Source organism: Musca domestica, unplaced genomic scaffold (assembly GCF_030504385.1).
Source record: "Musca domestica strain aabys unplaced genomic scaffold, Musca_domestica.polishedcontigs.V.1.1 3, whole genome shotgun sequence".
NCBI classification, from domain to species: Eukaryota; Metazoa; Arthropoda; class Insecta; order Diptera; family Muscidae; genus Musca; species Musca domestica.
In genome coordinates this window covers 9,179,569-9,206,988 of record NW_026712299.1, presented here as the reverse complement: position 1 = coordinate 9,206,988, position 27,420 = coordinate 9,179,569, and the positions used below count along the sequence as shown (strand labels likewise).

Genomic DNA, 27,420 nt, shown 5'->3' with positions numbered 1-27,420 from the left:
CTGCAAAGTTATTTGAAAGTTTGAAAAGAAAAGTTTATTTTTTTTGCATTTTTGCAAGTCATAACCAAAAATTTTTAATCAAAAAAAAAAAACTTTGAAGTTTTCCTAATTGTTTGTAAAACAGCCAGCCAGTTTTCAAGCGTGGTTGTAATTGTTGGTGAAATAATTTTCTTTTGCCTGTTTCCACGATTGTTGGAATAAATTCTTGCCGGAGCAAGGAACTCTAAAAAAACTTGCAATACTGAAACTTAACTGGTGGCCCAGATACATCTTTTTATTGGATTCTTTGGAGTTCCTGTTTTTTTTACTTGGCAGCAGTACCATATATGCTCCATGTCGTTGTTTTCACTTGGTAAGATCTTCTATAGGAGATGTCTCTCTTTTGCCATAGTTTTAATTTTGTCATTCCTCTTTGGTTTAAGGATTCCCCCTTATTTCCCTGCCTTGATACACCGATGCCGTCCACAAGCTGTTATGTCTGCCAAACTTCTTCAACAACTTTCAGTGTTTAGTGGTTTCGTAGGCTTTAAAGCGAACGGTAGTTTTTTTGGAAATCTTATAATTATTAATATTTGAGTGCGGGTATACCAAGTGAAGAAAAAAAAACCAAAAATTTAAATATTACGCCATATTGGTAGTTTATCCCGTCAAAATTATTATTAATACCCATATATTTTTTATTGGTTGCATTAGTTTTCTAAAAAAAAAAGAAAGAAAAAAATGTAAAAAAATCAGAAACATTCGGCATTGAAACGAAAGTGAGTGTTTGTGTGGTTAACCAAATTGAAGGCCAGAGAACAAAATAAGAAAAGTACAGATCAAAGTGAAGATCATTCTCTGTTAAAAGTTCATATGATAAGTGTTTTGTTTGAGAAGAGAGAACAGATCCAACGACTGTTAAATTGGTTAATTTGCGGGAGTTTGCTGTTGTAAATATCAACCAACCCATTCTGGAAGGCCTTTCAACGTGGGAGCTCCGACATATTCAAAGTAAGTTAACTCTCTTTAACTTCCATCAAACCACCATCAACCAACCAATCGATCTATTGTACAGAGAGTAAGCGGGTGAACCGTTATTGCTCTCACGTTCCACAAAATATTTGCATTGATATTTTTAAATTTGCAAATATTTTGCTGATATTATAAAATGATCATAAAACTTTTTACATGGCTTTAAAATTACTTGTTTTGCAATTAAAATATTTCTAAAGGATACGGATGTTGATGATTGTTTGAATTTTACTCGCTATGCAAAAAAATGTACAAGTGTTGGATGTGTTAATGTTAAGTATTGGGTTAACAGGCAGCTCGCTGTTGCGAACAATTGGCGCTGTTAACTATGTTGTTGAGAGAGCATAGTTTGAAAAGCACTGCTTTAATGTATTCTTTGCTAATGATTTTCTTTCTTATTTTAAATTAATTTTATTTTGTTTTGCTTTCAATAACAAATCCAACATTGTATATTTATTGAAACCCATTTGCTTTACATATGAATTTATTTTTGGGGAATGATCTTTAAATAATTTAACTTGAAATGAAAATATAAAAAAATCTCCGATTGCAATAATTTGTGCTTGTGTTGATGATGGCTGTAAAAGGTCAATGTACTTAACAGCTGTTCACATGAAGGAAACAGAAACACACAAACATATACAGAACTGAATAAAGATTCTTTTTTTTCAATTTAACATCTAACGTTCAAGCCCGAATTTTGTTTCTGAATTTTGAAATTCTACTTTTTTTTGAAAAATTTAAAAATTTTAACTTATGTTTTTCAATAATATAATTTTATAGATATACATTTAGTATAATTTGATACGTAATTATTTAGCTATTTTTAGTTTTTTTTCTGATTTTTTTGTGGAAATTATTAGTAATTGGTCAAGTATTTGATATCGGTGATAAATATGATAGTTTCAAAAATATTGAATTTTAAAATCTTTATAAATTTAGGATTTTCAATATTTATCTGAATTGTTTCTTTTTGAGTAGTTATAATGAATTTTATTTTCAATAAATTTTTGGTATTGTTAACCATGTGCTAAACGAATGTTCTATGTTTAATTTGAAACAGGGGTCAGAAAAGTAACATAGGGTAAACAAATATGGGTTTGCCATATGTGTTAAACAATTTATTTTTGTTTTTTTGGATTTTCATGGCAAACAGGATGGGAGGGCTAACCATGCATCTACAGCTAAGCATGGCATTATCAAATTATGAAGGAAATAGACTCCTCTTTTCGATATTTTGCTTTGGACTATAGATATCCTTCTTCATATATCTCTTTCCTTCTTGTACTTCTTTCTATCATTTATGCACGCATTATAATTAAATAGACTGGTAGTTGGCATAATTTCTTGATGAATTTAGGCAAGATCCCACCCCAACGACGAGCAATAAGGCTGGTGAACTATGCGTGCCAGGCCATATGATTCATCTGAAAATATCTACAGGAAAATTGTAATCGATTTAACCCATGCATGCTACACTTCTTGATTTTACCATGCGTAGATACTTCAAACATTAAAATAAATTGTTGCAAAAATCGTCAGGCTTAATCCCATTATTGTTGTTTTTATAAAATAAAATAATTTATAAAAACAACAATAATGGGATTAAGCTTGACGATTTTTGCAACAACAAAATACTACGGTATCCCAAACAAACATGCCAACACTGTTATTAAAATAAATTTTATTTGAAAAATAATGACAAGGTTGAGTACACCAGTTGTAATATTCGTTGTAGCAATTGACTCTACTTTTATTGTTTTGCCATGAAAGCGTCCAAGAAGAAACATTGTTGAAATTGGCCTTCACTTTCAATGGGTACTTAGTAAAAAAACGTAAATTCTTGACAAATACTGTTTTTGGTGTGGCTCACGTTGCCAAAATAATTTCGATTTGGTACGGCATGAACTTCCAATTTGATTTTTTTGCGGTCAATGCAATGCTATGTAACAACGGCCCAAAAGTGAACTCGGTTTTTGACTTAAGATATTTAAACAAAAAACTATCTATAGCACCCTACTTTCGATGGCATCGGTCAACTAACAATCTTTAGCACCCTACAATTTGATGATATCGGTTAATTCATTTTTAGAACCCTTTTTCAAACAATCCGTAAACAGTTATTTTAAACGCCCGAGTTCTTTCTAATGCGCATCTTACGAGGACAAAAAGAACAAAGAAAGAAAAGTCAACAGTGTATAATCAGGCATGTCACAGAAGTTTTACGAAATCGATTTATTTCACCTTTTCCAAATCGTTACGATTTGCTTTTGCTTCTTCAGCACTCGTACGTTTTGACTAATCCGGAAAAAAATCATTTCACATTTTTGAAATAAAAATATGGTAACTCCATGAAAAAAAAAAGTCGTAAAAAATTATTGACAATTAAAAAAGGAGTTTAAATTGTTTTTTATAATATAAACACCAAAAGTAAAAATGCCAGGGGCTTCAATACTTGCTGTAATGGATGAAGAAATAAATCAGCGGTCTACTGAAAAAATTCGTCGCCGGACATTGAGGAACGCATCAGATCCTTTATCTCACTCAAATGCAGAGTAAGGATCCACCAGCAATGAGTTATTTTCAAATTTATTTTAATAATAATTTATTTCTACAGGTTTATAACTTATTATCGGCTAAATAAAGAAGCTTTTGTTTTAATTTTCTCCCCACCTCAAACGTTCCAATATACCGGCTATTATCCAGCATGCAACAGCGCTTAGGTTTTTGGCTACGGGTGCATTTCAAGGAGTTATAGGTAGAGATGTGGAGCTAAGCCTTGGGAGAAGTAAAGTTTCTACAATTATGTGGAGAGTTATTAATGCAATTGAAGCTGAAATTTGTTCACATTGGATCAAATTAAGAATGTCTTCCGAAGAAAAAAGAAAGTCGAAACCAAACAATTAATTGTTTTTTTTTTTGTTTTTCCCCTTTCTTTCCTGTCAGTTGTACATTTCTACACCTTCTTCTTCAACACATATGGCAATAATTCAACAATACAAGTCTGCCGTTCATTTCTGCATATTTTTTTGCGTTTTCATCATGGATTAGAAAAATAATAGATTTTTTGTAAAATAAATTCCAAAAACATGTTCATTCTAAGAGAATTTGGTTAATACAATATTTTCTGTTAAATGTATGTGTCTTCTGTTTATTTTTTACGTTAAAATCACTAAACATTTCAATTTCACCCTGCTTTTTGAAAGTGATATCAAAACGCAAAATTTTTGCGTTTTCCGTTTTTTAGAGAAGCTAAAATCGTTTTCGTTTTCACTCTTGAACGATTTTACATTCTGTGACATGCCTGTATATTATAAAAAACAATTTAAACTCCTTTTTTAATTGTCAATAATTTTTTACGACTTTTTTTTTTCATGGAGTTACCATATTTTTATTTCAAAAATGTGAAATGATTTTTTTCCGGATTAGTCAAAACGTACGAGTGCTGAAGAAGCAAAAGCAAATCGTAACGATTTGGAAAAGGTGAAATAAATCGATTTCGTAAAACTTCTGTGACATGCCTGATAAACACCAAAAGTAAAAATGCCAGGGGCTTCAATACTTGCTGTAATGGATGAAGAAATAAATCAGCGGTCTACTGAAAAAATTCGTCGCCGGACATTGAGGAACGCATCAGATCCTTTATCTCACTCAAATGCAGAGTAAGGATCCACCAGCAATGAGTTATTTTCAAATTTATTTTAATAATAATTTATTTCTACAGGTTTATAACTTATTATCGGCTAAATAAAGAAGCTTTTGTTTTAATTTTCTCCCCACCTCAAACGTTCCAATATACCGGCTATTATCCAGCATGCAACAGCGCTTAGGTTTTTGGCTACGGGTGCATTTCAAGGAGTTATAGGTAGAGATGTGGAGCTAAGCCTTGGGAGAAGTAAAGTTTCTACAATTATGTGGAGAGTTATTAATGCAATTGAAGCTGAAATTTGTTCACATTGGATCAAATTAAGAATGTCTTCCGAAGAAAAAAGAAAGTCGAAACCAAACAATTAATTGTTTTTTTTTTTGTTTTTCCCCTTTCTTTCCTGTCAGTTGTACATTTCTACACCTTCTTCTTCAACACATATGGCAATAATTCAACAATACAAGTCTGCCGTTCATTTCTGCATATTTTTTTGCGTTTTCATCATGGATTAGAAAAATAATAGATTTTTTGTAAAATAAATTCCAAAAACATGTTCATTCTAAGAGAATTTGGTTAATACAATATTTTCTGTTAAATGTATGTGTCTTCTGTTTATTTTTTACGTTAAAATCACTAAACATTTCAATTTCACCCTGCTTTTTGAAAGTGATATCAAAACGCAAAATTTTTGCGTTTTCCGTTTTTTAGAGAAGCTAAAATCGTTTTCGTTTTCACTCTTGAACGATTTTACATTCTGTGACATGCCTGAATATCTAATTTACACTTATTTCATTAACATAAAAGAGGGTGTTGACAACTTGGCAAAAATACTCCCATACCTCGATTTTCAAGAGTGTAAGTTCTTTTTTCTAAGTACCTATTGTAACAAATTTAAACAAGTATTTCAAGTGATCTAGAGTAAATGTTCTCATCAGGTGAAGATTCCTGCCAGGCCCTTTATCATTAAAAACAATTATAACAGTACTTCAAGCCCAACCAGCAATTAAACAAATCAAACAAAGAGCCCCTCGCGAGTCATTTCCAAATGTAAGCCCTCGGAATGTCGCAGTTTAACATTTTACTTGCTTACATTCTTCTCAAGACAACGATGCCCCATTTATGAGCTTATAGTTTCACCCACGCCTCAAATGTCCTTTGAAAAGTGACTGTGGGTAATGAAATTGACACTAGATTTCAGTACAAGCTATGAAACAAAATTCAACTAGTCCACCTACAAAATCACTGTGCTAGAGCGGACTATAGGTACCAAACGGCAATGTTTTCAAACAGACAGGCAACTTTCTTAACTTGACTGGTAATGACAACTATATATACTCGCATTACCAGTAAGATCAAGAATAATGCATTTTTTCGAAAATAAAAAATGTAAAAGAGTTCTAAATATAGACCTTTTATTTTTTACCCATTTGGATCTTGGTAGTGTGGTAATTAGTTACCTTTTTGGCATCTCCATGTTAAAATAAGTCATTAAAATGTTGTTTGTTAGTAGTTACTGGTGCCGGCTTGGTATTAACATTAATAAATAAACGTTTTATTCCCCCCTCCCCTGTTCTCTCACAGGACAGCATATCAATATGTCGAACCATTCATTAGGCGCGCTGCTTGATCAAATATCAAAAGCGGAAAACCAATGTGCTACACCAAGTGATGAAGATTCTTATAGCTATTTGGAAGAAAATACATCAAATACCTCAGAGAACATTTCCGAAGATAATGTTGCAATACTAACCACTAATGGGCTGGACTCCATTGAAATGAAAGAGCATGATGATACGTTACTTCAAGGATATAATCAATCCCCACCGTCTTATTCCCCAGCATTCCTTAAGAAAATGAGGGAAAAGGATATGAAGTGTCATAAAAGGGCTATAGATTTTCTTAGTGGGTTTATTGATAAGGACCCAAACCTACACACTGAGAAGGAAATCAAGCTTATAAAACGAAGTCTTAAGTTCATGCGAAAATTTAAAAGAATTTATGTTGAAGAACCCAAGTGCAGCTTTCCGATTGAAAGAATTTTACTGCCAACAACAAATCCATGGAAGGTAAAGGCAACAAAAGAATGTAAAAATAAAAAGACAAATGATTGCAATACAATAAACACAGTTAGTGGAGCTGGAAGAGAAACAAGAGATGTTGGTGAGGAAATTGTAAATACACCAGATCATCAGGCTGCCTTCAGCACAGCTTCAGACATGCCAACAACTTATTGCAAGACCATAGAAACAACAACTGGGAATACAATTGAATTTGGACTATGTGAGAATTTTTCCAGAAATATTCAGAGGAATGAAGATGGTAGGATCGAACGAAAAGATTCCCCAGTCGACAATAGAATAGCAATAATTGATAGATCTGATTCCGCAGGGATAATCAGCCACTATAATTGGCTGATAGTTGAGGGTCGACTGAGGGATATCATTTTAAACGATACTGGTGTGCATAACAAACAATTCGGCAGTGCATATTCCTACAAGGGAGTTAAAGTTATTACCTGTGCAAACAAGGAATCTCTTGATTTTCTTGTCCAAACAGTAAGTAATCTTGATAATCTATGGGATGGAAGTCAACTATTCGCAGTTTCAATTACTGACATTCCATATACGGCGACATTGACTGCATGGATTCCTCCCCCACAAATAGACGCAGAGCACATCCTGAAATTACTCGAAAAACAAAATCCAAATTTGCAAACCGGTAACTGGAAAGTCATTAAATCGAATTCAAGCTCTGAGAAAGGAGGACAAACAATTCATGTTATCGCGAACAAAGAAGGAGAGTCATATCTAAAGCAATGTAATGGAAAGTTAAATTTTGGTTTGGGAAGCATTCGTTTCCGACTGGAGAAGAAAAAATAAAATTATTTTATTTCTAAATATGTGAAGTGAATTTATTCTTTTATTTTTTTTTTTTTTAATTATTAAAATCGTGCACAAAACTTAATTTCTAAATTAGATATATCCTAATGTTACTTAAAAAATTTTGGAATAAAGTTGTTTAAGTTCTCTGTGTAAACCTTTCTCAATCCATTCTCTCATTTTCTAAAGTTTTGAGTATAAAACTAACATGCAGTGCAATTTTGAAATTTTTGAATAAAATGCATGTATATAGATTAATAATGGCTTTTATTCAAATATGAAAATGTTATTTAAAAGTAATGATAGGGCTAGTACATCAGATAAGGCTTGCAATATTCGTTTTAGCAAATGGGTCTACCTAGGTTTTGCCATGAAAGCGACCAATAAGCACTTCCAATTTGATTTTTGTGGTCAAACGTGAGTTCGGTTTTGCCTTAAGATCTTTAAACAGAAAACTATCTATAATACCCTATTTTCAATGGCATCGGCAATTAACAATCAACAGCACCCTTCTTCTCATGCTATCGGTTAATTCACTTTTAGATCCATTTTTCAAACAACCCGTAAACAGATGTTTTAAAAGCCCAAGTTTTTCTAATGTCCATCTTACGAGAACAAAAAGAACCCAAATTTATCCGTGAATAATATCTAATTTTCACTTATTTCATAAACATAATAGAGAGTGTTTCAAACTTGGCAATCCTCTATTTTTAAGAATATAAGCCTTTTTACTAAGTACCTATTTTTTGCGAATTATCAGAGAAAAATATTAAATGCAAAGACACACTTATTGCATGAACTTGTATGGCCCCCTCTAATATAACACCAACACCACGATATGGCAACGCTGTAGTCTGCAGTCCCTGCAATCTGCCGGCGAACGAATCGTACGTAGTCGTTCCAATCATATTGGCAAAAAATGTCCATTAATTGTTTGCGTTTTGCTCGGTTTGCACATCGTCTGCCCGCTGCTCGCCGCATATTTGCCGTACAGCAACAGCAAGAACAATTGCTCTTTAAATCGAGAAACTTCGCTTGTTTATCAGCTGAAGCTGTCAAAAACTTTAATTATAACACAAGAACTGCTGTCGGACCGGCTAATTTAAGTAATTGTACAAGTAAACGATCATTTTTTGGCAAGAAAAAAATGTCGCTGAAAAGTTTCGCAGAACACGAAGTTGTGCCCGATGTCATAAATGTGGCACCCAGCGAATTAGTGAGCGTTAAGTATGATAGCGGTGTAGAGGTTAAGGAAGGCAATGTTTTGACACCGACCCAGGTGAAAGATCAACCCAAACTTAGCTGGAATGCTGATCCCAATGCCTTCTACACGGTTTGCATGACCGATCCAGATGCACCCAGCCGCAAGGAGGCCACATACCGCGAATGGCATCACTGGTTGGTTGGTAATGTACCTGGCAGCGACATTAGTGCCGGTGAAGTTTTGTCTGCCTACATCGGTTCGGGACCACCACAAGGAACCGGTTTGCATCGTTATATTTTCCTGATTTACAAACAAGAAGGCAAGTTGACATTCGACGAAAAACGCCTACCCAACAATAGTGGAGATGGTCGTGGCTGCTTTAAGATTGCCTCATTTGCTGAGAAATACAAGTTGGGCAACCCTGTAGCCGGTAATTTCTACCAAGCTGAATGGGATGATTATGTGCCCAAATTGTACGAGCAATTGGGAGCTTAAGTGGTTGGTGTCTCTGAAGAAGAGGTTTAATAAAAAGATGAAGAAATTTATTACATAATCTTAATGAAACTGAGTTTCATCAAAGGAATTATATGCATATTTACAGATACGAAACTGAAAAATGAAATACATTGCCTAAAACAAATAAAATTTGATTGAAGTGAAATTGTGTTGATGTTTGTTTTTGTCTTAGTTGCACCGCGTTCCCGAGATGGTAGAAGGCACCGGTGCAGGCATATTCTGTCAAAATCTAATCATTTGAAGCTCATATATATAAGCTTAATGAGCCGTATGGCTGAGGGTATAAAAAATATATTTGCCTTGCCTCTGCATACATTGTTTTAGGAGCTTGACGATGTCAAGATAGGTGAACGAGTGTGAGGTACCAACTCAACTAAGGTCTCTTCATTCTATTGACTAAACTTTAGAAAAACCGTTTTTTAAGTTACTAACATAGTCTTCGGATAGGTCGTTTCTGCCAGATGGATGCCGGAAGTATATGGAAATATTTGAAGATTTTTGTACTTTTCTGTCCTCAGATCAGCTCATTGTCGAGGGCTTGGTATTGGTTCTTGGTTTTTTTATTAATTGCTTTTGCTGAAAATTGTTACGCTTTGGTAATACTACTAAATCAAGTTCCAATAATGATCCTCAAGAGATATTTATTATAATTAATTGGAATTAACAATATAATAATTTAATTTTTTAATTTTTTTAAATATACTACTGAGCTGGTATGACTGGAATACGAATTTGCAGCATCTAGGGTGGAGAGAACCAAATATTAATAGAGTAATTAATTAAAGAGGCACGTTTTTACTAACCTTATTCGTTTTATCAAATATTGCCCTTGCCCTGTCTTGGTTCAAGCGATAGTTTACAAATTTATCAAAGAGATAGCCATGTTTCATGGATTCCAGCAAGATACGATCTTCTCCAATGTCCAATGTCAATTCTTGGGAGGAGATCTGAAAAAGATTTGAAGACATTATTAAATATCTATTTTGGGCATCAGCAATTTTCATGAAATAAAAAGGCCTAGTTTTTGAGAGCCATTGAGTCGAAGAATATGTGATAATTTTCCAACATCCCTCTTTACTGTAACTTCATTTTTTATTTCATGAAATTTATGGTATTCCTATCTCCAAAACTTACACATTTGGGTAGATAAAATTCAGCTTGCACCTCTTCCACCTCTTCGTTTTTGATGCGTGCCCTCAGCTTATAATCCGGTACGGTAGATGCCGCCTGGGCAATTTCCTGTTTAATGCGATTCGACTGTTGCTGCTTCAGTTCTTCGGATTTCTTTTTCAAATTTTGCAATTCTTTGGCATCGATTTCTTGTACCAATGTTTTGGAGTTTTCCAAAGATTTTAGCTTATTTAAATCTTCGTTTGTTGGATTTTTGTATGAACTCAAAACCGTTTTAACATCCGTATTACGTACCCGATGTGACAACAGTGTACCAATAAATTTACGCTTAGTTAATATTATGGCTTTATCGACTTTGATTTGTACATTATATTTGTCGCTTAGGGCCTCGGCAATCAAAACCAAAAAGAAATCTCTGAACAGCGCCGACTTTTCAATTTTGGCAAAAAATTTCGGATTGATGGCGAAATCGACGGCATCAACTGGATTATCGGATTTGTCTTTGGTGACCCTGGGTTCGGAAATGCTCATGGGTATACGATAAGAACTGGGTTCATCGGAATTTAGGATTTCTGTTAGCTGGGCTTCGGAAATATCTTCTGGCGGTGGTATCTCCTCAGCCTGGCAGACATTGATGAAATATTTCTCATTGGTGTTGACTTTGAAGGTTTTAATACAGAATCCTTTAAGATAAAAAAGAGGGATGACAACTTTAATATTTGCGTAAAATTTGAGACGCCGAAAAAACAACGACTGTTGAATTCTTCGAAAGAGCTTTTTCAAGGGCATTTGAGACTACCAGCAGGAAAGCGTCGAGTACAACTCAACGGGAATGCTTTTGCTAAGAAGAATGCCGCAATTCGCACCTTAAATTGGCGATTTGTGACATCCTTGGAGTTTTCTTTTACGACAACAGTTACCATGCAACCAATATCAGGGCCCAAAACAAAAAATGTTCTGGATATTTCTCTTCTTACCGGGTGTTGGTTGTACAACTTTATATTCACGTGGTGGGGCAACCGATTTCGATTTTCCAGATCCAGGAGAACTTTTAGTGCCTCCGCTGGCACCAAAAAACTGATTCAAATTTTCTTCCAAGTCGCTCTAAAGAAATGAATTCCCCATTAATTATTTATGTCTATTCGAAGCTATTTCTTCCGTTTACCTTTACAAATCGTAAATTATTTTCCAAAATGCTATTATCAGCATCCAGAAAATTGCGTCGCTGTTCCATTTTCAAGAAAATATGTGGACAATGAGGGACAACGGAGTTGAAGTCTTCACTTATTGTTCCAAAACGTAATTCAACAGAAAAGCGGTCCAAACGTAGAGCTGTCAAACTATCGAAAACACTATCGATAGTATCGATAGTTTATTTTTTTTTTAGCGAATATCGATAGTTTTTAATCACTATCGATAGTATCGGCAAAATGTCATCACTTACGCATATGTTGTGACGCTGCGACTTTTTGGGTAAGAGAAATAAACAACAGCTAAGTTATAATTATATTTAAGTTGACGGTTCTACAAATCATGGAGAAGTTCTATGACTATGAAAAAACTACCTAATTCTTCACACAAAATTTCCTGAGCGAACACTCATATTTGTACGTTGTTCAAATCAAATCACTCTCAGAACAACGAAAAAATATGTCCCATCCCTAACAAATGAGAGCATTTATCGAAAAAATAAATTATGACATTTAAAAATTAATAATAGAAAAATTTAATGAAATTTTAAAAATTTTTGGGAAGACTGAAAATTATGAATGAAAACTACAATGTTGAATGGCGTATGTACATTCAAACGAAAGTAAATTTTGTTTTATCTCTCATTCGAGTTACGCATTTGGTCCACGAGTTAAAATTTCTACAGAAAACTGCAAACAAAATAGTCAATATTTTCAAAATGTGTCTATCGGCAAAAAAAAAAATGTTTGACAAGTGTCTCTTCAGCGGAATTTAAAAATGGAAAAACACAAAAATATGTTCATTTACACAAAAAGTTGAAAACGTGAATGAAAATTGTAAAATTAATGACATAATAAATCTTTGGGAGAAAAACAATAATTTCTTATATTCATATTAGTGAGAATTTCATGTATTTTCGTATACATTCCCTTTAAAATCAACAAACAATTTTTTTGAAAAAAGGAATTTTTTTACTATGAATTACGAATCGTGCCGTATGAACGGGTTAATTCGTGTACCTAATTCTGAGAGCGAACAACGTTGTTCGGTTTCCAATGGAAACATGCTATTAACATTTTATTAACAACGTATATAGCAGACTCAGCCAGCAAAGAAAATGTAATTGATATTGGCAATATCAACAGTGGTAGTGAATCTGATATAGGATTTGAAAAAATAAGAACAAGAAAGATGTCATCAGAAGCATGGGCCTTTTTTGAAAAAACGAAAGATGGATTTAAAAATATTTATTTTTAATAGAACGTATTTTAATTTTAAATGTAATTTTATGGATTCGCCTTAAAGCACTATATATAGTTCATTCAATGATCTCATGAATTTACTAAGTCATTGCTCTTAGCGCTTTTGTTTTTCCTTTTTATATTCTTGAATAATACTGATTTGTAGATAATCAGTAAACATGATTTAGTCATATTGCCTTTCCGGCCACAATAACCGGTCCTATACCGTTGCGTTATATGACTAAGTGTTGGTGATTGTAACATCTGAAAGAATGTTACGAATTCGAATCTGTCCATCTGTTTCTTGTATGTCTTACAAAATATCCCTCCCCATATTAGGCTCGCCTCTATACAAAATATCCCTCCCAATATTAGTCTCCGAGGCTCGAAAAACTCCATATGACTTTAGATACTAGTCAAATTCGTCATGCTGCACTAACCAGGCGAGAAATGCAATATTCAGTCCAATTATAAATAAAAATTCCTAATGAAAAAAATTATTTGAAAAATTGAGTTGGAAAATTGGAAATTGAATTGGTGAATTGTTCCTGAGGATTTTTTAAAGGGAGAAATTTTCATTCATAATTGCGCTGGTTACATATCCGATACTATCGATAGTTTTACAACAAACTATCGAAACTATCGAATGGGACGAATATCGATCCAAACGAGCACACAACAAAGTGAAATGATTTTGTTTGGCGGCGGCAATTTATCCAGCCAAACGACGGCGGCGTGCTGGGCTTTTTACGTACTCTGTACAATACTCAATTCATAGAGAGTTGCGAAAAAGGAAGAGGCTACAGAAAGCATTAGCTGTTTGTTTGCCCAATATCGTCCAATGACAGTTTGCAAAATGTATGTGTTCACTAAATGAACCAAGGGACGAGTGTCAAGAAGAAGACGTTTACATCCTTTACAAATTTAAATACATTTGCCAATAAAATTTTCCCAAAAGAAATGAATAGCGCCTCAAAATATGCAACATAAATTGTAAGCAACCTTTCTAGTAATTTTAACTTTTACTTTATTCACCACAATTTTCTTTTAATTTTTGAAATATATCAATTTTACCGCATGTAAATCATTTTATAATTTGTTTAATACTAAATAATAAAAACAATTAACTAAAAAATCAAATATTTATACATCTATTTGTGAATAATATTTTTTTAATATCGTTTACATTGAAAATACAATTTTAAAGCTTACGTTTTACATTAACCGGCTTACCACATGCCATCAGTTAATGAATAATATTTGTATAAAATATGTCATAATTTGTATAGAAACGTTTTAAACAATAAAAAGAATAATATTGCTATTGTGTTTTTAAAAAATGATAATTTCTAACGGTGGCTACAGACTTTCATTGCAATTGTACTTCTTTATTCTTGTAGTAACGTGGAGGCATCATACATTTGTGCACCAATTCGTAAATACGCCGACTCCTTTCCAGGTATATATCTCATGGCAATGTGTACCAATTTGCTTAAGGCATTCAGCTGAATTTCATGAGGTTCCGAAGCAGTGATTTGTAAATCATAGTTACCACTTGTATCATTCTATGTGAAATAGAAGACAATAGAAAATATCATCATCATCATAAGCATATATAATCAAGTGTGTAATATATGACTTTGTATGGCACATGAGAATATCAATATTTCAGGGGTAAAGTGGCGTACCGACTATAAATTATTTTTGAGGGTAATAGACAGCCGCAACACTTACGAGATTATCCAAATAACTCAGTAGCTGTTGACCAACAGAGGCAATTTGTAAAAATGTCCCCTGTGATTTGTTGGAATATAAATGTAAACGCCTTCCAGCTATTTCAAGTAACATTCGGCCAATAAATTCATCTTCGGCTACATCATTTAGCAATAACTCAGCATTGGCATCAAATCCATGGGCATAGAGATCTACAATCTTTGAAATATGTGTTATATATATTAATGTCACATGAAATATATGTATACTTACCTGTCGTCTTCTCAAGGCCTTTTGGTCAACACCCCAGCTTTCGGCCAATTTGAAAATTTTATCCATATATTGAAAATGTTCGGCAACAAAAAGCTGTTCCAAATCCTCCCTTATTAAATCCATTGAGGCCGTGATAACTTTCGATAGAAATTCGGTGCGATGTTGTTGTAAAACCATATCAGCTGCTGGTAGTATAAAATTCAGTTCTTTATTTATATCACCAAAGAATGCCTTATTACTCATGGCATCAAACACCAGGGTTAAGGGCTTCGAAACTCTCAGTTGGAAAAAGGCAATGAAGTGTAAAACTGAGCACAGTTCATAATGTAATTTCAGTTGCTCTTTGATGGCATGATGTTGTTGCAGAGCCAAAAACTGCAAGGGGGTCTGTCCCTCAGCCAAAGACACTTCAAACTTCAAGTCATATGATTGATGATCCAGCGAATCTTCCAAGTGCTCCAGAAACAATAGACATAGCTCAAGAAATTCTGGAACACATGAAGCAGACATTTCAATATCCTGTTGACATAATTTATCCTTTGGCAAACGTCCAACTTTATGGATTAATTTTGCTGTACTTTGTAGGGGATATTTAATGGCTGCCTGCCACAACATACAGCCAGTACCATGTTTCAATGCCAAATCTGTTACACGGAATTGTTTTAGGCATTCTATGGCAGCACGAAAATGTTCTAAACTTGTTAGATTCTTACTCCAGTAGATCAAGTAATGCCAAGTCAAAAGACTCAGCAGAGAACCTGATTCTAAACTGAATGGAAAATGTTTACGCAGCAATGATAACTTCATAAGAACCGCGTCCAAATCGCCAGTTTCTTCGTAGTGCGACGTTTTTGTTGTAGCATTCAAGTCAGTTTCACCTTCTTGCACTATTTCTGCCTTATCAATTTCCACAATTTTCGATGGATGTATTCTGGTGTTTATTAACCATTTTGCTGTTAAATCGGTAACAATTCCTTTGCCACCACTGACAATGGCTTTTAGACTACAGTCCGGCTGTTCATAGGGGATTTCAGGCATTATTGGTTCCAGGCTTATTATGGGATATCTGCATCAATAAATTAGTTATGTTTGTAAATAAAAAAAAATTCTTAAAACTTTTTATGCTTACTCTAAAATTGCTCCCAGTACTGCAATATCTTCCAATTTACCAATTAACAAACCCCACTGGGCTTCATCATGGGATATGCGTTCAAAATTGTCATCTTCTTGCTGTGGACTTTCATCACAAGAACCCTGAAAGGCAATATATAAAAATAAAACTGGTAATAACTGTGAAGTGGCGCTTAATACCTCCTTAAATTCTCGCCTGACAGATACAGCCACAGTTTTGCACACAATAGCCACAAGTAGGCCCAATGATTTCGGACTATCCAAGAGCAATTCTCTTACATACTGCCACCAGGGCGATATAGCATTGTAAGCATAATTATTAACAACATCCCCAGCCAGTTGGCAAATAGCCTTGATCATTTCGGCCAAACGAGACATGTCAGCAATAACTTCATCACTTCGAAAGAAAATAGAAATATTAAAAAAGTATTAATTTTTGTAGAATGGATTTCTTACCAGTTTTTATAGGTGAAGGGTTTCTCCAGCCAGTAGTAAAGTGCCAATATCAATAAATCTTGATGTGGTATTAATGATTTTTCAGCTGCCAATTTGAACTGATCAAAGCACAGGCCTTCTGTGAAGAAACGATTGAAAAGTTTTGAACTAACTTCCCCAAAGTTACTCGACTTTTCCTTTAGCAACGGAATCCGTGATGCCTGATCAACTTGAAAGATATTTAGAAATTCCACAAATTCTCCAACATCATCAAACTCTGCACCGAATGTTACGCCACGTGCCGTTACTCCAAATTCATTCATTTGTTGTTTCAAAAGATATGACTCACTTAACAGCAATACCAATTGCTGCATTATCACCAAATCAGATTCATCCAATTCCAAGGTTTCAACATATTCACGCTTCTGTGGCACCTTCATTTCCATATAGAATACACAAAGACGTTTATAGTTGCGTATGACAATTTGAAAATGCCGATAATCATCTAGCGATTTAATGTTATATTTTTCGGGATTTTCAATCTGTTGCTGCAGCGTTAGATCAAAGGCATGGATGATACTTTGAAAAATTGGAGCACGCAGTTGTTTACTTTTCAATATCATTTCCAAACACTGTTGACGCACTTCAATCGTTTGAAAGTCCGCAGCCATGGAGCTTATTTCTTCTATATCCAGTTTGGTATTATCGCTGGAGCGTAGTAAATTTTTCAAACGTCTCATAAGATGTATATCCTTGGAGGTGGCCGAATTGGCTGTGCTCAAGGCATAGTGAAAGGGTATTTGTATTTCTTTGACACTGGCATCACTGGGATCCAAAAACAAACATGTACTGATATGTGTGCGATTTTTACTATCTGGTGTTAGACCTAAATGGAAAAGGAAGCTGTTATTCAAAAATTATTCCTGATTACAGCTCACTCACCCAATAGTCCATGTGTATTATAAGCTAATTGTCCATTTTTGGTAACGGTGAATGCAGCAACTTTTGGTCCATGTTGCAGAGGCCAAATTTCAAGACAACCCAGACGTGGAGCATAGATGACCAAAAACAGTGTTTTTCTTTTTGTCGTTTGCACACCTTTCAGTGTTTTCTCCTTGACCGGTACAAATGCACACTGGGCTTCACGATAACCTTTCCAAACTCGAATGATTTCCGATTTTTGTGTATCCACCAATAACACTCTATCCAAACTATCAATTATGGCAGCAAGGCGACCATTCGGTGCTATCACAATAGTATTACCATCACGTTTTTCATCAAAAAATCTACATTTCATGCGCATTTTTAATTCTTTGCCGGCTTCCAATGAGGGCTGTTCATCGGGTGAGGGTGTTGTTGGCGGAGCAGGGCGTCCAAAAAGATTACCCATAATATTGCGATAGGCCATACCAATTACATCCTTGGCCACTTCGCCAATTGAAATTGTCTTATAACCTTCTTCAGCCTGGTAAAAACCCAAACATGGCTCAGCACCCACACCCACAACCGTAGAACTTTTCATCGTTGTGGAAGAGACACGAGCATGATAACCAAACGAAACACATTGGTCAACAATGTTGTCATACACTCGCGGTATCTGTGTAGAATCGATAATGGCATCATTTATAATTGTCTCCCGCTCATTGGGAAAAGCGAATTTTTGAAATGGCAGTAAGTCGGCAGTCTCAGCAATGGAAGTCGTACTACGACCAATTGTTCGATTAAGATTTTGTCGTAAATTATTTAGATGTGGTATCAAATCGGATCCCTTTAAGATGCAAACACAATGGTCGTAGACAACATATACAAAGGCATCAGCTTCGGAATGTCTGGGAGGTGTGTAGGCCTTAATTGCCTGTACAGGACTTTCGTGATAACTAGAAATGTATGCAAATTAAAATTATATTCGTTTATCGTTTCCTATATAAAATTTACCTTTGTGAGTATAATTTTATACCAGAATCTGTATAGAATACCACCATGCCCGAACTTAGACCCATTGCAATGCAGGTCCATTCGGCTCCCGAGCTCACAGCCTTGCCGAACATGGGTAAACACAGAACTGAACTAACAATTTGATTCGGATCCTCAAGTTCTCCACACCAACTCAATGTGTATGTGGATGTTTGCAATTTGCTGTCCCAACTCGAGCTAAGCAAAGCCAATTTCTCGCCCAAAGCCATGGCAATCATATCCCCCGCTGGCGATATGGAATAGTTTATGCCATTCAACCAATTATCATCTGTAATGAGTCAACAGTATAGAATTTTCTTAGTGGTGGCATTGTATACTTCTTCAGGCAAATCGTGTTACCATGTTTGAGCCCAAAATATTCCTGGACTTTGTGAAAATCTTTTAGATTTCCATATGTCTTCACTTCACACGACATGATGGAGAATTAAAAAACTAAAAACTTTTCAACTTTCTGCAATGTTTTCTACGGATTTTATTAACAAAAAAATTGCGTGGCAAACCTTCCCCAACAAAACCAAATAAGCAAATAAGAAGGCAAACAAGTAATGCCCGATAAAAAATAAAAAGAAAGCAAAATTCCGGAGAACTCTGTTGTTTACGAATGAGTGTAATGTTTACGGATAGTTTAAAAAAGAATATTTCTAAACAGGGGTCAGCCAATAACAACGAGAATATTCCTATGTGTGTGTCCGTATTCAAACCAAAACAAATGCTTCTTCTTGTCCTTCTTTGTGGGGAGAAAAATCAGAAAGCCAAGTAAACTGATAACACTACGAGTGAAATGATAATTTTCAAGGTCTATGTAAGATCGGACAAGAATATTACTTTTGACAACAATTTGTCCAGAACTTAATAGTTTTTACACTAATTAAATTTATAAATCACTCAGTTATGCACTCTTTCCGTCATTTATTCAAAATTGTACTGGAAGCTGTTCGTTTACCGAAAAGTAATAAGTGAGATCGAAATAAAAGAGACATTTTGACAATTGAGTTATGGGAGTTTGCAAATTATTACTGAGAATTTCCCCTAAAATTATCCAGTAACAAAAGCTGTTCAATAATCAGTTGTTTTGTAAACAGGCTAATTTAAAAAATATATTATTGTTGAAGAAAAAGCCTATTACATTTATTAAGTACAAAGAATAAGGCAGACGTATTTAAAGATTAAAAATAAATAATTTAGAAGCGGATAATGAGCTATATTGTTTATGTTGGTTCGAAATTAAGATAAAAAAATTTTACATCCATGGAACACCATTGCCCAGGCCTACATCAATTGGAGATGCAACAATTGCTCTGTTCCAGTACCTGCACGAATCTATTAGTTTTGCAATTTTCTTTGTTATCATAAAAGGAAAATCGGTTATCGTAGCGAAAAATGTTGCATTCTTGTAGTTCTGGAACAGAACAAGTGCATGAAAACTATTTGTTATTTTTATTATTATTATATATATATTTTTTTTTTGCAAAAATTAAATTTGTTACTGTCTGTAATCTTTGTCCATGGAAGCGGTCATAATCCAAGGTAATCTCATGCTATCATACGATTACAATTTCAGACCAATTATTTTGCTATTTTCACGCATTTTAGAGGGTATAAAAGTCAAGTAAGAATATAATATAAAACAGAAAAGTTAAGTATTACTCTGAAAGTCATGTAATAATTAGTTATGAAATGCTTGAATGGAACCAAACCAAAAGAAAAGTATGTATTTTAATAACCTCTGAATGACGTCGTATTAGAAAACATATAAAAATCTACTTATATTTGAAAAGACATTTAAAAATTCTTGACATATTAGTGTTCCCAAGCGTGGATGGTTTATTTTATTTACTATTATTTTTGAATATGAAAATGTAAAAACAAATAAACTGCATCCAAACATTTCTGTTGTTACGATTTGCGCCAAAGTTATTTTGATGCATCAGCTGTTATCTCACAAATGTTTTGCAAGTTGCATTTTTTATCGAGAGAGAAAATCGTATTATTTCTCAGTAACATCCTACTGAGTAAATGTTACTGCCGATGTGCCGATACATCCCATCTTCTTCTTGAAATTTGACAATCAGACCTTTGTTGTACCCTCAGCCATATGGCTACATTTGATACGGTCAAAACGTGCCTAGTCGAAATAACGGTTTTAAACCCTAGGTCTCTTTGGACCAAATCCGTTTCAGAACATTTGGAGTCGATCTACCGATGTCCGTCCGTCCGTCTGTCTGTTTGTCTTTCTGGCTGGCTGGTCGCACGATAACTCTCGAAGGGAGTATCCGATTTGGTCCAAACTTGGTACATCGTAATATTTTTGTCAAACTTAGATCGAGTTCGGAGATGGACAATATCGGTCCACTCCTTCTGGTACCTCCCACACAAAATGTATGTCCAAATTTTCAAAGAAATGCTGCACAGAAAGAGAAGGGTTGATCTGATTTTGCTCCAACTTTGCGAATTCTACTATTTGCATCAATTCTAGGTCAGGTAAGAAAATGGACAAGATCGGTCCACTCCATCAAGTACCTCCCCCACAAAGGGTCAAAATTTTGAATAATTACAACTCTTAAATAATGTGATGTAAGGATCCGAACGTCTTAAATTGCACACATTTAATATTTTTATAAACCCAAGATCTGATGTTAACATGGGATGTATCGGTCCACTCCTTCTGGTACCTCCCCCACAAAGTGTCGAAATTTTGAATACCCATGAAGCACATAAAACGCCAAATTAACATGCGATTCCATTTAGACTTGGCACATCTCAATATTTCTATCAACACAAGATCTGTTATAAAGGTGGTATAGATTAAACCATTTCTTCTCCCCCATACATAGGTTTCAAGATTTTGAAAAACAAAACACTCAAATAAAGCGAAATAAATATCCAACTCTCTTCAAATTTCACACACACATATTTTTGCTAACACAAGATCTGTTATGAAGTCGATATATATCTGCGAATCCTTTCTGGTACCTCACCCACAAAGGGTCAATTTTAAATAATTTTATCTGTCATAACTTTCGAAACAATTTAGACAATTTAGCAATACTTTACTACTTGCTATGTCAAATATTTCTCTCAATAAGAAGCCTGATATGAATATGACATTTATCGGAATTTATGACTTCGCATAAAATTGGACATAAATATCCTTTCTTGTAATTTTGCCCCATATTATATTTCGCTCAATATCAGATGAAGTATAAAAATGGAATATTTCAGTAGACTCTATATGGTACATCACGCACTTTTTAACATTTTCTAAAAATTAGTGAGTGAGTCGATATAATCCATACCAGGAACGTTGGAATATTTATATCATATTTTTGGGTCTGATACGAAGTGGATAATATTGGCCCATTCCTTCGGCACCATTAAATGTCAAAACAAATTGTTGTAATGGCGAATTCGCCCTAAATGAATGCAACAACAAATTCGTTTATGTTGTCTTCCCTAAAAATATTTTTATAATATATAATATTTCAAATAATTTAAGAGCAAGTTAAGAGTGAAACCAGTAAAAATAATTAAAAGAAAATGAAGGAAGGAGTATAGAATGGAGTGCAGCTTTAAGAATTAAGTTAGCCTCAACATATAAGATTCCCAAAGCACATCACGGGAAGTGGTGCAAGAATTCGACTCTTGTCATTCGCAGTTCCGGAAAACTTTCGGTTTAAACCAGTAAAATATAGTCATTATAATTTTCTTGGTTTAAAAAATATCGCAATACTACAATTAATACTTATTTTACTCTTATTTGTTTTACAATAAAAACTTTTATTGCGAAGTTCGTTTACGACGAGAGGCACACAAAATAAAATGTAAACAAACACCTCGTTTCTGATTGATTGAAACAAATTTGCCGCAACCTTTAAATGTCATGGCGAATCTATGTTTTTCGCCTTAGATGTCAATTTTGACATTTGAGGGGACCACAAAAGTTGCTTTGTTGTAGCAATTCGCCGATGCGGTTACCTGTTAGCAGTGATGCCAACATTTTGAGAGCTAAAAGCGTAATTAAAAACCAGAAAAGCGTAAATGGCGTAAAAATTTTCCTTAAAAAAGCGTAAAAAGCGCTATGTATTTTTTTCTAACCAAAATTGTCAATAAAACACTTTTTTTAAAACTAAATACTGTTTTATTCAAAAATTTAGATCGTATCTTATATAAACATTTCATTGAACAAACGTTGTTTTCATAAAAACAACAATAAAGAGATAAAGCCTGACCATTTTGCAACAACAAAATAAACATTTCATATATATAAGCGCATACATATTTTTAAACAAGTAAAAAAGCAGTAAGTTCGGCCGGGCCGAACTTTGAATACCCTCCACCATTTAAAACGAATTAGGAAATTTACAAAAAAAAAATCCATTAAAAATTCTGTTAAAATCTACAAAAATACCCAATATCGGAAGATGCCGATATATTGAGGATATACGATATTGTGGACCTTACCGACAATTCTATTTCAGGGGGTAAAGTACTCACAAAGAACTCCTTGTGTAGAATTGCAGACAATTCCATTGAAAAATGTGTCTTAAATCAACAACAACATATATAAATATTTCATGTATATAAGTGCATACATATTTTTAAAAAAATATGATATATTAGGAACATTTTACATGTGGTTAAAACTTGCAGACATATACATTTTTACAAACAATTATGTTCAACCATAAAACCCATAGCTTCAAATTCAGTTGAAGTTTTGTAAACTCGTACAAGAAAGCAGCCATGTATAAACTTACGTTTTTTTCTCGTTCATTTCACTTTTCCTTCAATTGGTTTATAATACACAAAATTCTTCATTTTATTATGGTTTATTAAAAAAGAGTAAACAAAAGAACTTCAATGACAGGAATGACACGTAAAGAACTTGCGACAAGTAGATGTCATACTATCAAAATATTCGAATGTATAAACATTGTTATATTTAAAAATCTAAAACGCGCTAGAAGCACCAACAGAAAAGATGAAAAGCGTACGTACAGTGCTTTTTTTTCGTTTCGCGCTATGCCCACTATTTTGGCGTTTTAGGGGGTCTAAAAAGCACCATAAATAGCGCGAAAAGCACTAAGTTGGCATCGCTGCCTGTTAGATCTACCTTGAAGCCAATCAAGCAGTCAAATAAAAAAAATAATAATAATAACAAAATAGTAAATATGGAATAACATAACAAAGCTGTGATTTAACGATTTACAAACGAATTGAACATATCCATATATAACCGTATTTAAAAAACAAATCCAATTTGGAGTTCTTAACATAAATTACAAAACAATCGAATGTGAGTCATGGACTGAGTGCTGGGGGGCTTTCACGTCTCATAAATTGAAGGAAATTCGCGATAAGACAAGACAATTTACAATTTTATCTACAGTTTTTCTCTTGCAGTAAATTAATCGAAAACAAATGACTGTTGAAGCTGGTGCAGACGCCTCACCGTCGATGGTGACAGATGCCAACAATGCTGTCGCCAGTAGCGGCAATGTTTCATCGCCCTCTCTATCCGAATTGTATGGGCAAACGGATTTCTATATTGGTGTTGGCCTGGCAATCAGTTCGTGTTTCTTCATTGGTTCTAGCTTTATTATTAAGAAAAAGGGATTGATGCGTCTCAATCGTCATGGCGAACTAAGGGCATCGGCCGGGGGTTTTGGTTATTTGAAGGAGTGGATATGGTGGGCTGGTTTGTTGACAAGTAAGTGAATTGTATTGCTGAATGATGTTGATTTTTGTTTTGCTTATGTCGAAAGAAAAGCAATTCTTTGAGATGTTACAATGGTACTTATTGTTCTGGCACATGCTAATATGTAATCATCTTTGTTCGTGTAAAAGTGCACAGGGCGTTGTCCTAAATAAGGTTTCTTTGCTTCCTATAATGAACTAGAATCTTCGATGTAGCAGAGAATTTCAAAGTTCAAATATGAACATCAAATTTAGAGCCCCATTTCCCTTTGTAGCTTTCAAAGTACACCCGATCTCTCATGACCTTTGAAAAGAACTCTTTCTAATAGTCTTGTAGAAGGTATTCTGCCTATTGAATACAGGGTGAGATAAAACAAAACTGCAACAAGGTAAAACTCCAGCATTTTTACATTTTTTTAAAGATTTTTTTGAATGAAAACAAAAAACGTCGGAAATAGCATCAAATTTTAGAATATGTTTAGATTTGTTCGAATTGGTCACCTTTGGCACGAATTATGACCTTCAAACGGCCAATGAAACCGTCATACGCTGCTGGAATGTTGCACTGTGGTATCTTGGCCCATTCTCGGCGAAGCGCTTGAGGTGTTCGGCACTTTGGTATTTTTTAGTGCCAACCTTGCTTTCCAAAATACTCCAGGCGGCCATTATGCGCTGAAAATGAAGCGAGGAACCTCATTTTATAACCATTCTTGTGTGGCACGTGCTGAGTGCGATGGTGCCGAGTTCTGTTGCAATGTCCAAGGTCTGCGGTCAAAATGTTTGCGTGCCCAAGGCTTTAATACACCCTCCAGAATATTTTCGCGATAATATTCGTCATTTATTCTGATGCCATGGTCGATTAATACGAGCGGAGAACGACCATCGGCTGTTATGGCGGCACACACCATCACCATGGCCGGCGCTTGAGTTCTGGTGGCCAACCGAAGGTGCACTCAGCTCACCTCTTTGACAAGTAAACACGATCATTTTGTTTGTTTAAAAACTGCAGGACAAAACGAATATTTTCTCATCGGAGAAAACCAAATTCTGTTTCGGTCTATTTTCTTTCTGTTGCGGTGTAAGTTCTTGCACTTTTTGGAATTTCAATGGCTTTACCTCGAGCTCTTTTTTCAATATTTGCCGAATGGAATATTGCAATATATTCAGCTCACGGGCCACTTTTCGGCCACTGCGATGCTGGTTTCGATCGAGTCGCTTCTTTACTTTTCGAACCATTTCTTCTAATGTTGCTGTTTACTTCCGTCTATTTCCTTGACGTCGGGCTACGCTACCAGTATCACTGTAACGAGCGATGGCACGAGACACAAATGATTTATTTACGTTTAAATGCTGGAGTGCTCTAACGATAGCCACTTGTGGTTTGCCAACCAAATATAAAAAACTCACACTATCACGGTTGAATTCCATCACGAATAACTTTTCTGGAAAATTCTCACCAAAATGCTTTTGTACGCTTGTAAACTAGAATAATTCTAACAGCTGTCGGGAGATTGGCTTAGAGGTGACAACAGTCTGAAGTTGGTTGCAGTTTTTTCATCTCACCCTGTTAATGATGGGAGTTTTTTCTACGAATTTCCAAGTTGTTGAATTCTTTCCTTGACAGTTTATTTCTTCATACTTTTAAGATTTTTAAATTTATTCTGACTACAATAATAAATATGTATATTTTAATGCAAATTTTTACCTTACTTTATTTCTAGTGGGCCTTGGAGAGGCGGCAAATTTCGCCGCATATGCTTTTGCACCTGCCTCGCTGGTAACCCCGTTGGGCGCCTTGAGTGTTATCATATCTGCAGTTATGGCATCACAATTCCTCAACGAAAAACTTAACTTACTTGGCAAACTCGGCTGTTTCCTGTGCATTGTGGGTTCAACGATTATTGTCATACACTCACCCAAGGAAAAAGAAATTGAAGATTTGCAAGTTCTGTTCGAGAAATTACAAGATCCTGGCTTTATATTTTATGTCATTCTAATTATTGGCTCAACAATATTTGTGGCATTTTTTGTTGCACCACGACATGGTCATAACAATGTGGTGATCTATATATTCCTATGCTCGGGAATTGGTTCGTTGACGGTAATGTCATGCAAGGCCTTGGGTTTGGCCATACGTGATACAATAGCGGGAACAAATGATTTTGCCACCTGGATGCCATGGTTTTTAATACTTGTCACGGTAACATTTATTGCCATACAAATGAATTATTTGAACAAGGCTTTGGATATCTTCAATACGGGCATTGTAACTCCCATATACTATGTGATGTTTACAACATTGGTCATCACAGCTTCGGCGATATTATTCAAAGAATTCACTCACATGCGTTTCGAAGATATATTGGGTGATATTTGTGGATTCCTTGTAGTCATAAGTGCAGTATTTATGTTAAACGCGTTTAAGGATATGGATGTATCGTTGAATGATGTACGCGGCATTATGCGTCCCAAGATGCAGAAACTTAATCAATACGATGATGAAGTAATGGTGGAAGAACCAACACTCAAGGATCGTCGTTATACCTATGGATCGGGAGATATTTATCGTACAGCATGACATAAGCAACGTTATCAAGTGTAACCCACTGCTATTAATTGATAAAATACTTCAAGGCCTTTTCACTTTACCATACTCCACTTTCCTTTTCTCTCTTTCTCCTTCCTTTCCCCCCTCGAACATTGCTGTTTTGTGTTATTATACTATTTTTAACGAAATTGTTGTTGGTGTGATTTTAAAAAATATTTATACATTGTTAATGATGTAGAAGACCTAATCCAAAGTCCTATGAAATAAGTCTAAGTCCTTTATACATTCATTTGCTTTTTCTTTTTTGTTTTGTATATTTGTATAAGCTAGCATTGTAAGAACATTTTTTTTTGAAAAAAGAACAAATATTTTTATTGAGAATAAAGACTATATTCCCAGAGTCTATAAAAAAGTATGGATTTGAATTTGCTTTTTCATTAATAAATTCCAAATGGATGGGGTGTTTGAACGTCGGTACTTACCCATGCAAATAAAATTAATAATATTTTTGAAAATTTTGTACCGCTTACTTATTGGGATGACATAGGATACTTCTGTTGATGACATACGTTCAAATTTAGCTCTTTTGCCATTCTTCACATGGATTGAGGAGCTGAGAGTGCAACTTAATGTGCTGGTCGATAGACAGAACATTACGACCACTTTTTATCGAATAGCCTAGTGGATTAATTAGGCATCACTTGGCTGCAGACAAAGAGGGTTTGTCGTCCAGTCACGAAAAGTAATGCTTCACAATGAAGTAGTATTCAGGCTATTCAAAACACAGACATGAAAACTGGTGCCTTATCAGGACTATAGTGAGGAGATGA

The 27,420-nt window shown here is 34.7% G+C and overlaps 5 protein-coding genes and 1 long non-coding RNA gene across 6 annotated transcripts; 4 read left to right on the top strand and 2 right to left on the bottom strand.

The window, feature by feature from the left end:
• Positions 1–3,214: 3,214 nt before the first annotated feature.
• Positions 3,215–4,102, top strand: LOC131803361 (uncharacterized). Its single transcript, XR_009342539.1, has 2 exons — positions 3,215–3,566; positions 3,629–4,102. It is a non-coding gene; the product is annotated as an uncharacterized LOC131803361 (long non-coding RNA).
• A 273-nt stretch (positions 4,103–4,375) lies between these two features.
• Positions 4,376–7,683, top strand: LOC105262374 (uncharacterized). The gene is made up of 3 exons (XM_059124529.1): positions 4,376–4,673; positions 4,736–5,512; positions 6,239–7,683. The coding sequence occupies exon 3, from the start codon at positions 6,253–6,255 to the stop codon at positions 7,534–7,536; it is 1,284 nt and encodes a 427-aa protein (XP_058980512.1). The 5' UTR covers positions 4,376–4,673; positions 4,736–5,512; positions 6,239–6,252; the 3' UTR covers positions 7,537–7,683.
• Positions 7,684–8,403: 720 nt separating this feature from the next.
• On the top strand, positions 8,404–9,401 carry LOC101901062 (protein D3). Its single transcript, XM_005176192.4, has one exon. The coding sequence runs from the start codon at positions 8,456–8,458 to the stop codon at positions 9,233–9,235; it is 780 nt and encodes a 259-aa protein (XP_005176249.1). The 5' UTR covers positions 8,404–8,455; the 3' UTR covers positions 9,236–9,401.
• A 476-nt stretch (positions 9,402–9,877) lies between these two features.
• LOC101901230 (PIH1 domain-containing protein 1) lies at positions 9,878–11,731 on the bottom strand. Its single transcript, XM_005176193.4, has 5 exons — positions 11,553–11,731; positions 11,365–11,491; positions 10,391–11,070; positions 10,060–10,203; positions 9,878–9,997 (listed from the first exon to the last, which is right to left on the bottom strand). The coding sequence occupies exons 1-5, from the start codon at positions 11,619–11,621 to the stop codon at positions 9,959–9,961; spliced, it is 1,059 nt and encodes a 352-aa protein (XP_005176250.1). The 5' UTR covers positions 11,622–11,731; the 3' UTR covers positions 9,878–9,958.
• A 2,216-nt stretch (positions 11,732–13,947) lies between these two features.
• LOC101901395 (rab3 GTPase-activating protein non-catalytic subunit) lies at positions 13,948–19,053 on the bottom strand. The gene is made up of 9 exons (XM_005176194.4): positions 18,685–19,053; positions 18,307–18,613; positions 17,314–18,248; positions 16,393–17,257; positions 16,117–16,333; positions 15,935–16,059; positions 14,806–15,871; positions 14,554–14,751; positions 13,948–14,384 (listed from the first exon to the last, which is right to left on the bottom strand). The coding sequence occupies exons 1-9, from the start codon at positions 18,758–18,760 to the stop codon at positions 14,208–14,210; spliced, it is 3,966 nt and encodes a 1,321-aa protein (XP_005176251.1). The 5' UTR covers positions 18,761–19,053; the 3' UTR covers positions 13,948–14,207.
• A 4,395-nt stretch (positions 19,054–23,448) lies between these two features.
• LOC101901559 (magnesium transporter NIPA2) lies at positions 23,449–27,005 on the top strand. Its single transcript, XM_011297175.3, has 3 exons — positions 23,449–23,641; positions 23,749–24,055; positions 25,764–27,005. Exons 2-3 carry the CDS (start codon positions 23,767–23,769, stop codon positions 26,618–26,620), a joined length of 1,146 nt encoding a protein of 381 aa, XP_011295477.1. The 5' UTR covers positions 23,449–23,641; positions 23,749–23,766; the 3' UTR covers positions 26,621–27,005.
• Positions 27,006–27,420: the final 415 nt, after the last annotated feature.

Coding starts and splice junctions, on each gene's coding strand:
- LOC105262374 (XM_059124529.1), top strand. CDS start 6,253: ATGTCGAACCATTCATTAGGCGCGCTGCTTGATCAAATATCAAAAGCG.
- LOC101901062 (XM_005176192.4), top strand. CDS start 8,456: ATGTCCATTAATTGTTTGCGTTTTGCTCGGTTTGCACATCGTCTGCCC.
- LOC101901230 (XM_005176193.4), bottom strand. CDS start 11,621: ATGGAACAGCGACGCAATTTTCTGGATGCTGATAATAGCATTTTGGAA. Junction 11,071..11,364: donor AGTTGTACAACCAACACCCG/GTAAGAAGAGAA, acceptor TTTATCTTAAAG/GATTCTGTATTAAAACCTTC. Junction 10,204..10,390: donor AATTTTATCTACCCAAATGT/GTAAGTTTTGGA, acceptor AATCTTTTTCAG/ATCTCCTCCCAAGAATTGAC.
- LOC101901395 (XM_005176194.4), bottom strand. CDS start 18,760: ATGTCGTGTGAAGTGAAGACATATGGAAATCTAAAAGATTTTCACAAA. Junction 18,614..18,684: donor ATATTTTGGGCTCAAACATG/GTAACACGATTT, acceptor GACTCATTACAG/ATGATAATTGGTTGAATGGC. Junction 15,872..15,934: donor GTACTGGGAGCAATTTTAGA/GTAAGCATAAAA, acceptor TTATTGATGCAG/ATATCCCATAATAAGCCTGG.
- LOC101901559 (XM_011297175.3), top strand. CDS start 23,767: ATGACTGTTGAAGCTGGTGCAGACGCCTCACCGTCGATGGTGACAGAT. Junction 24,056..25,763: donor GTGGGCTGGTTTGTTGACAA/GTAAGTGAATTG, acceptor CTTTATTTCTAG/TGGGCCTTGGAGAGGCGGCA.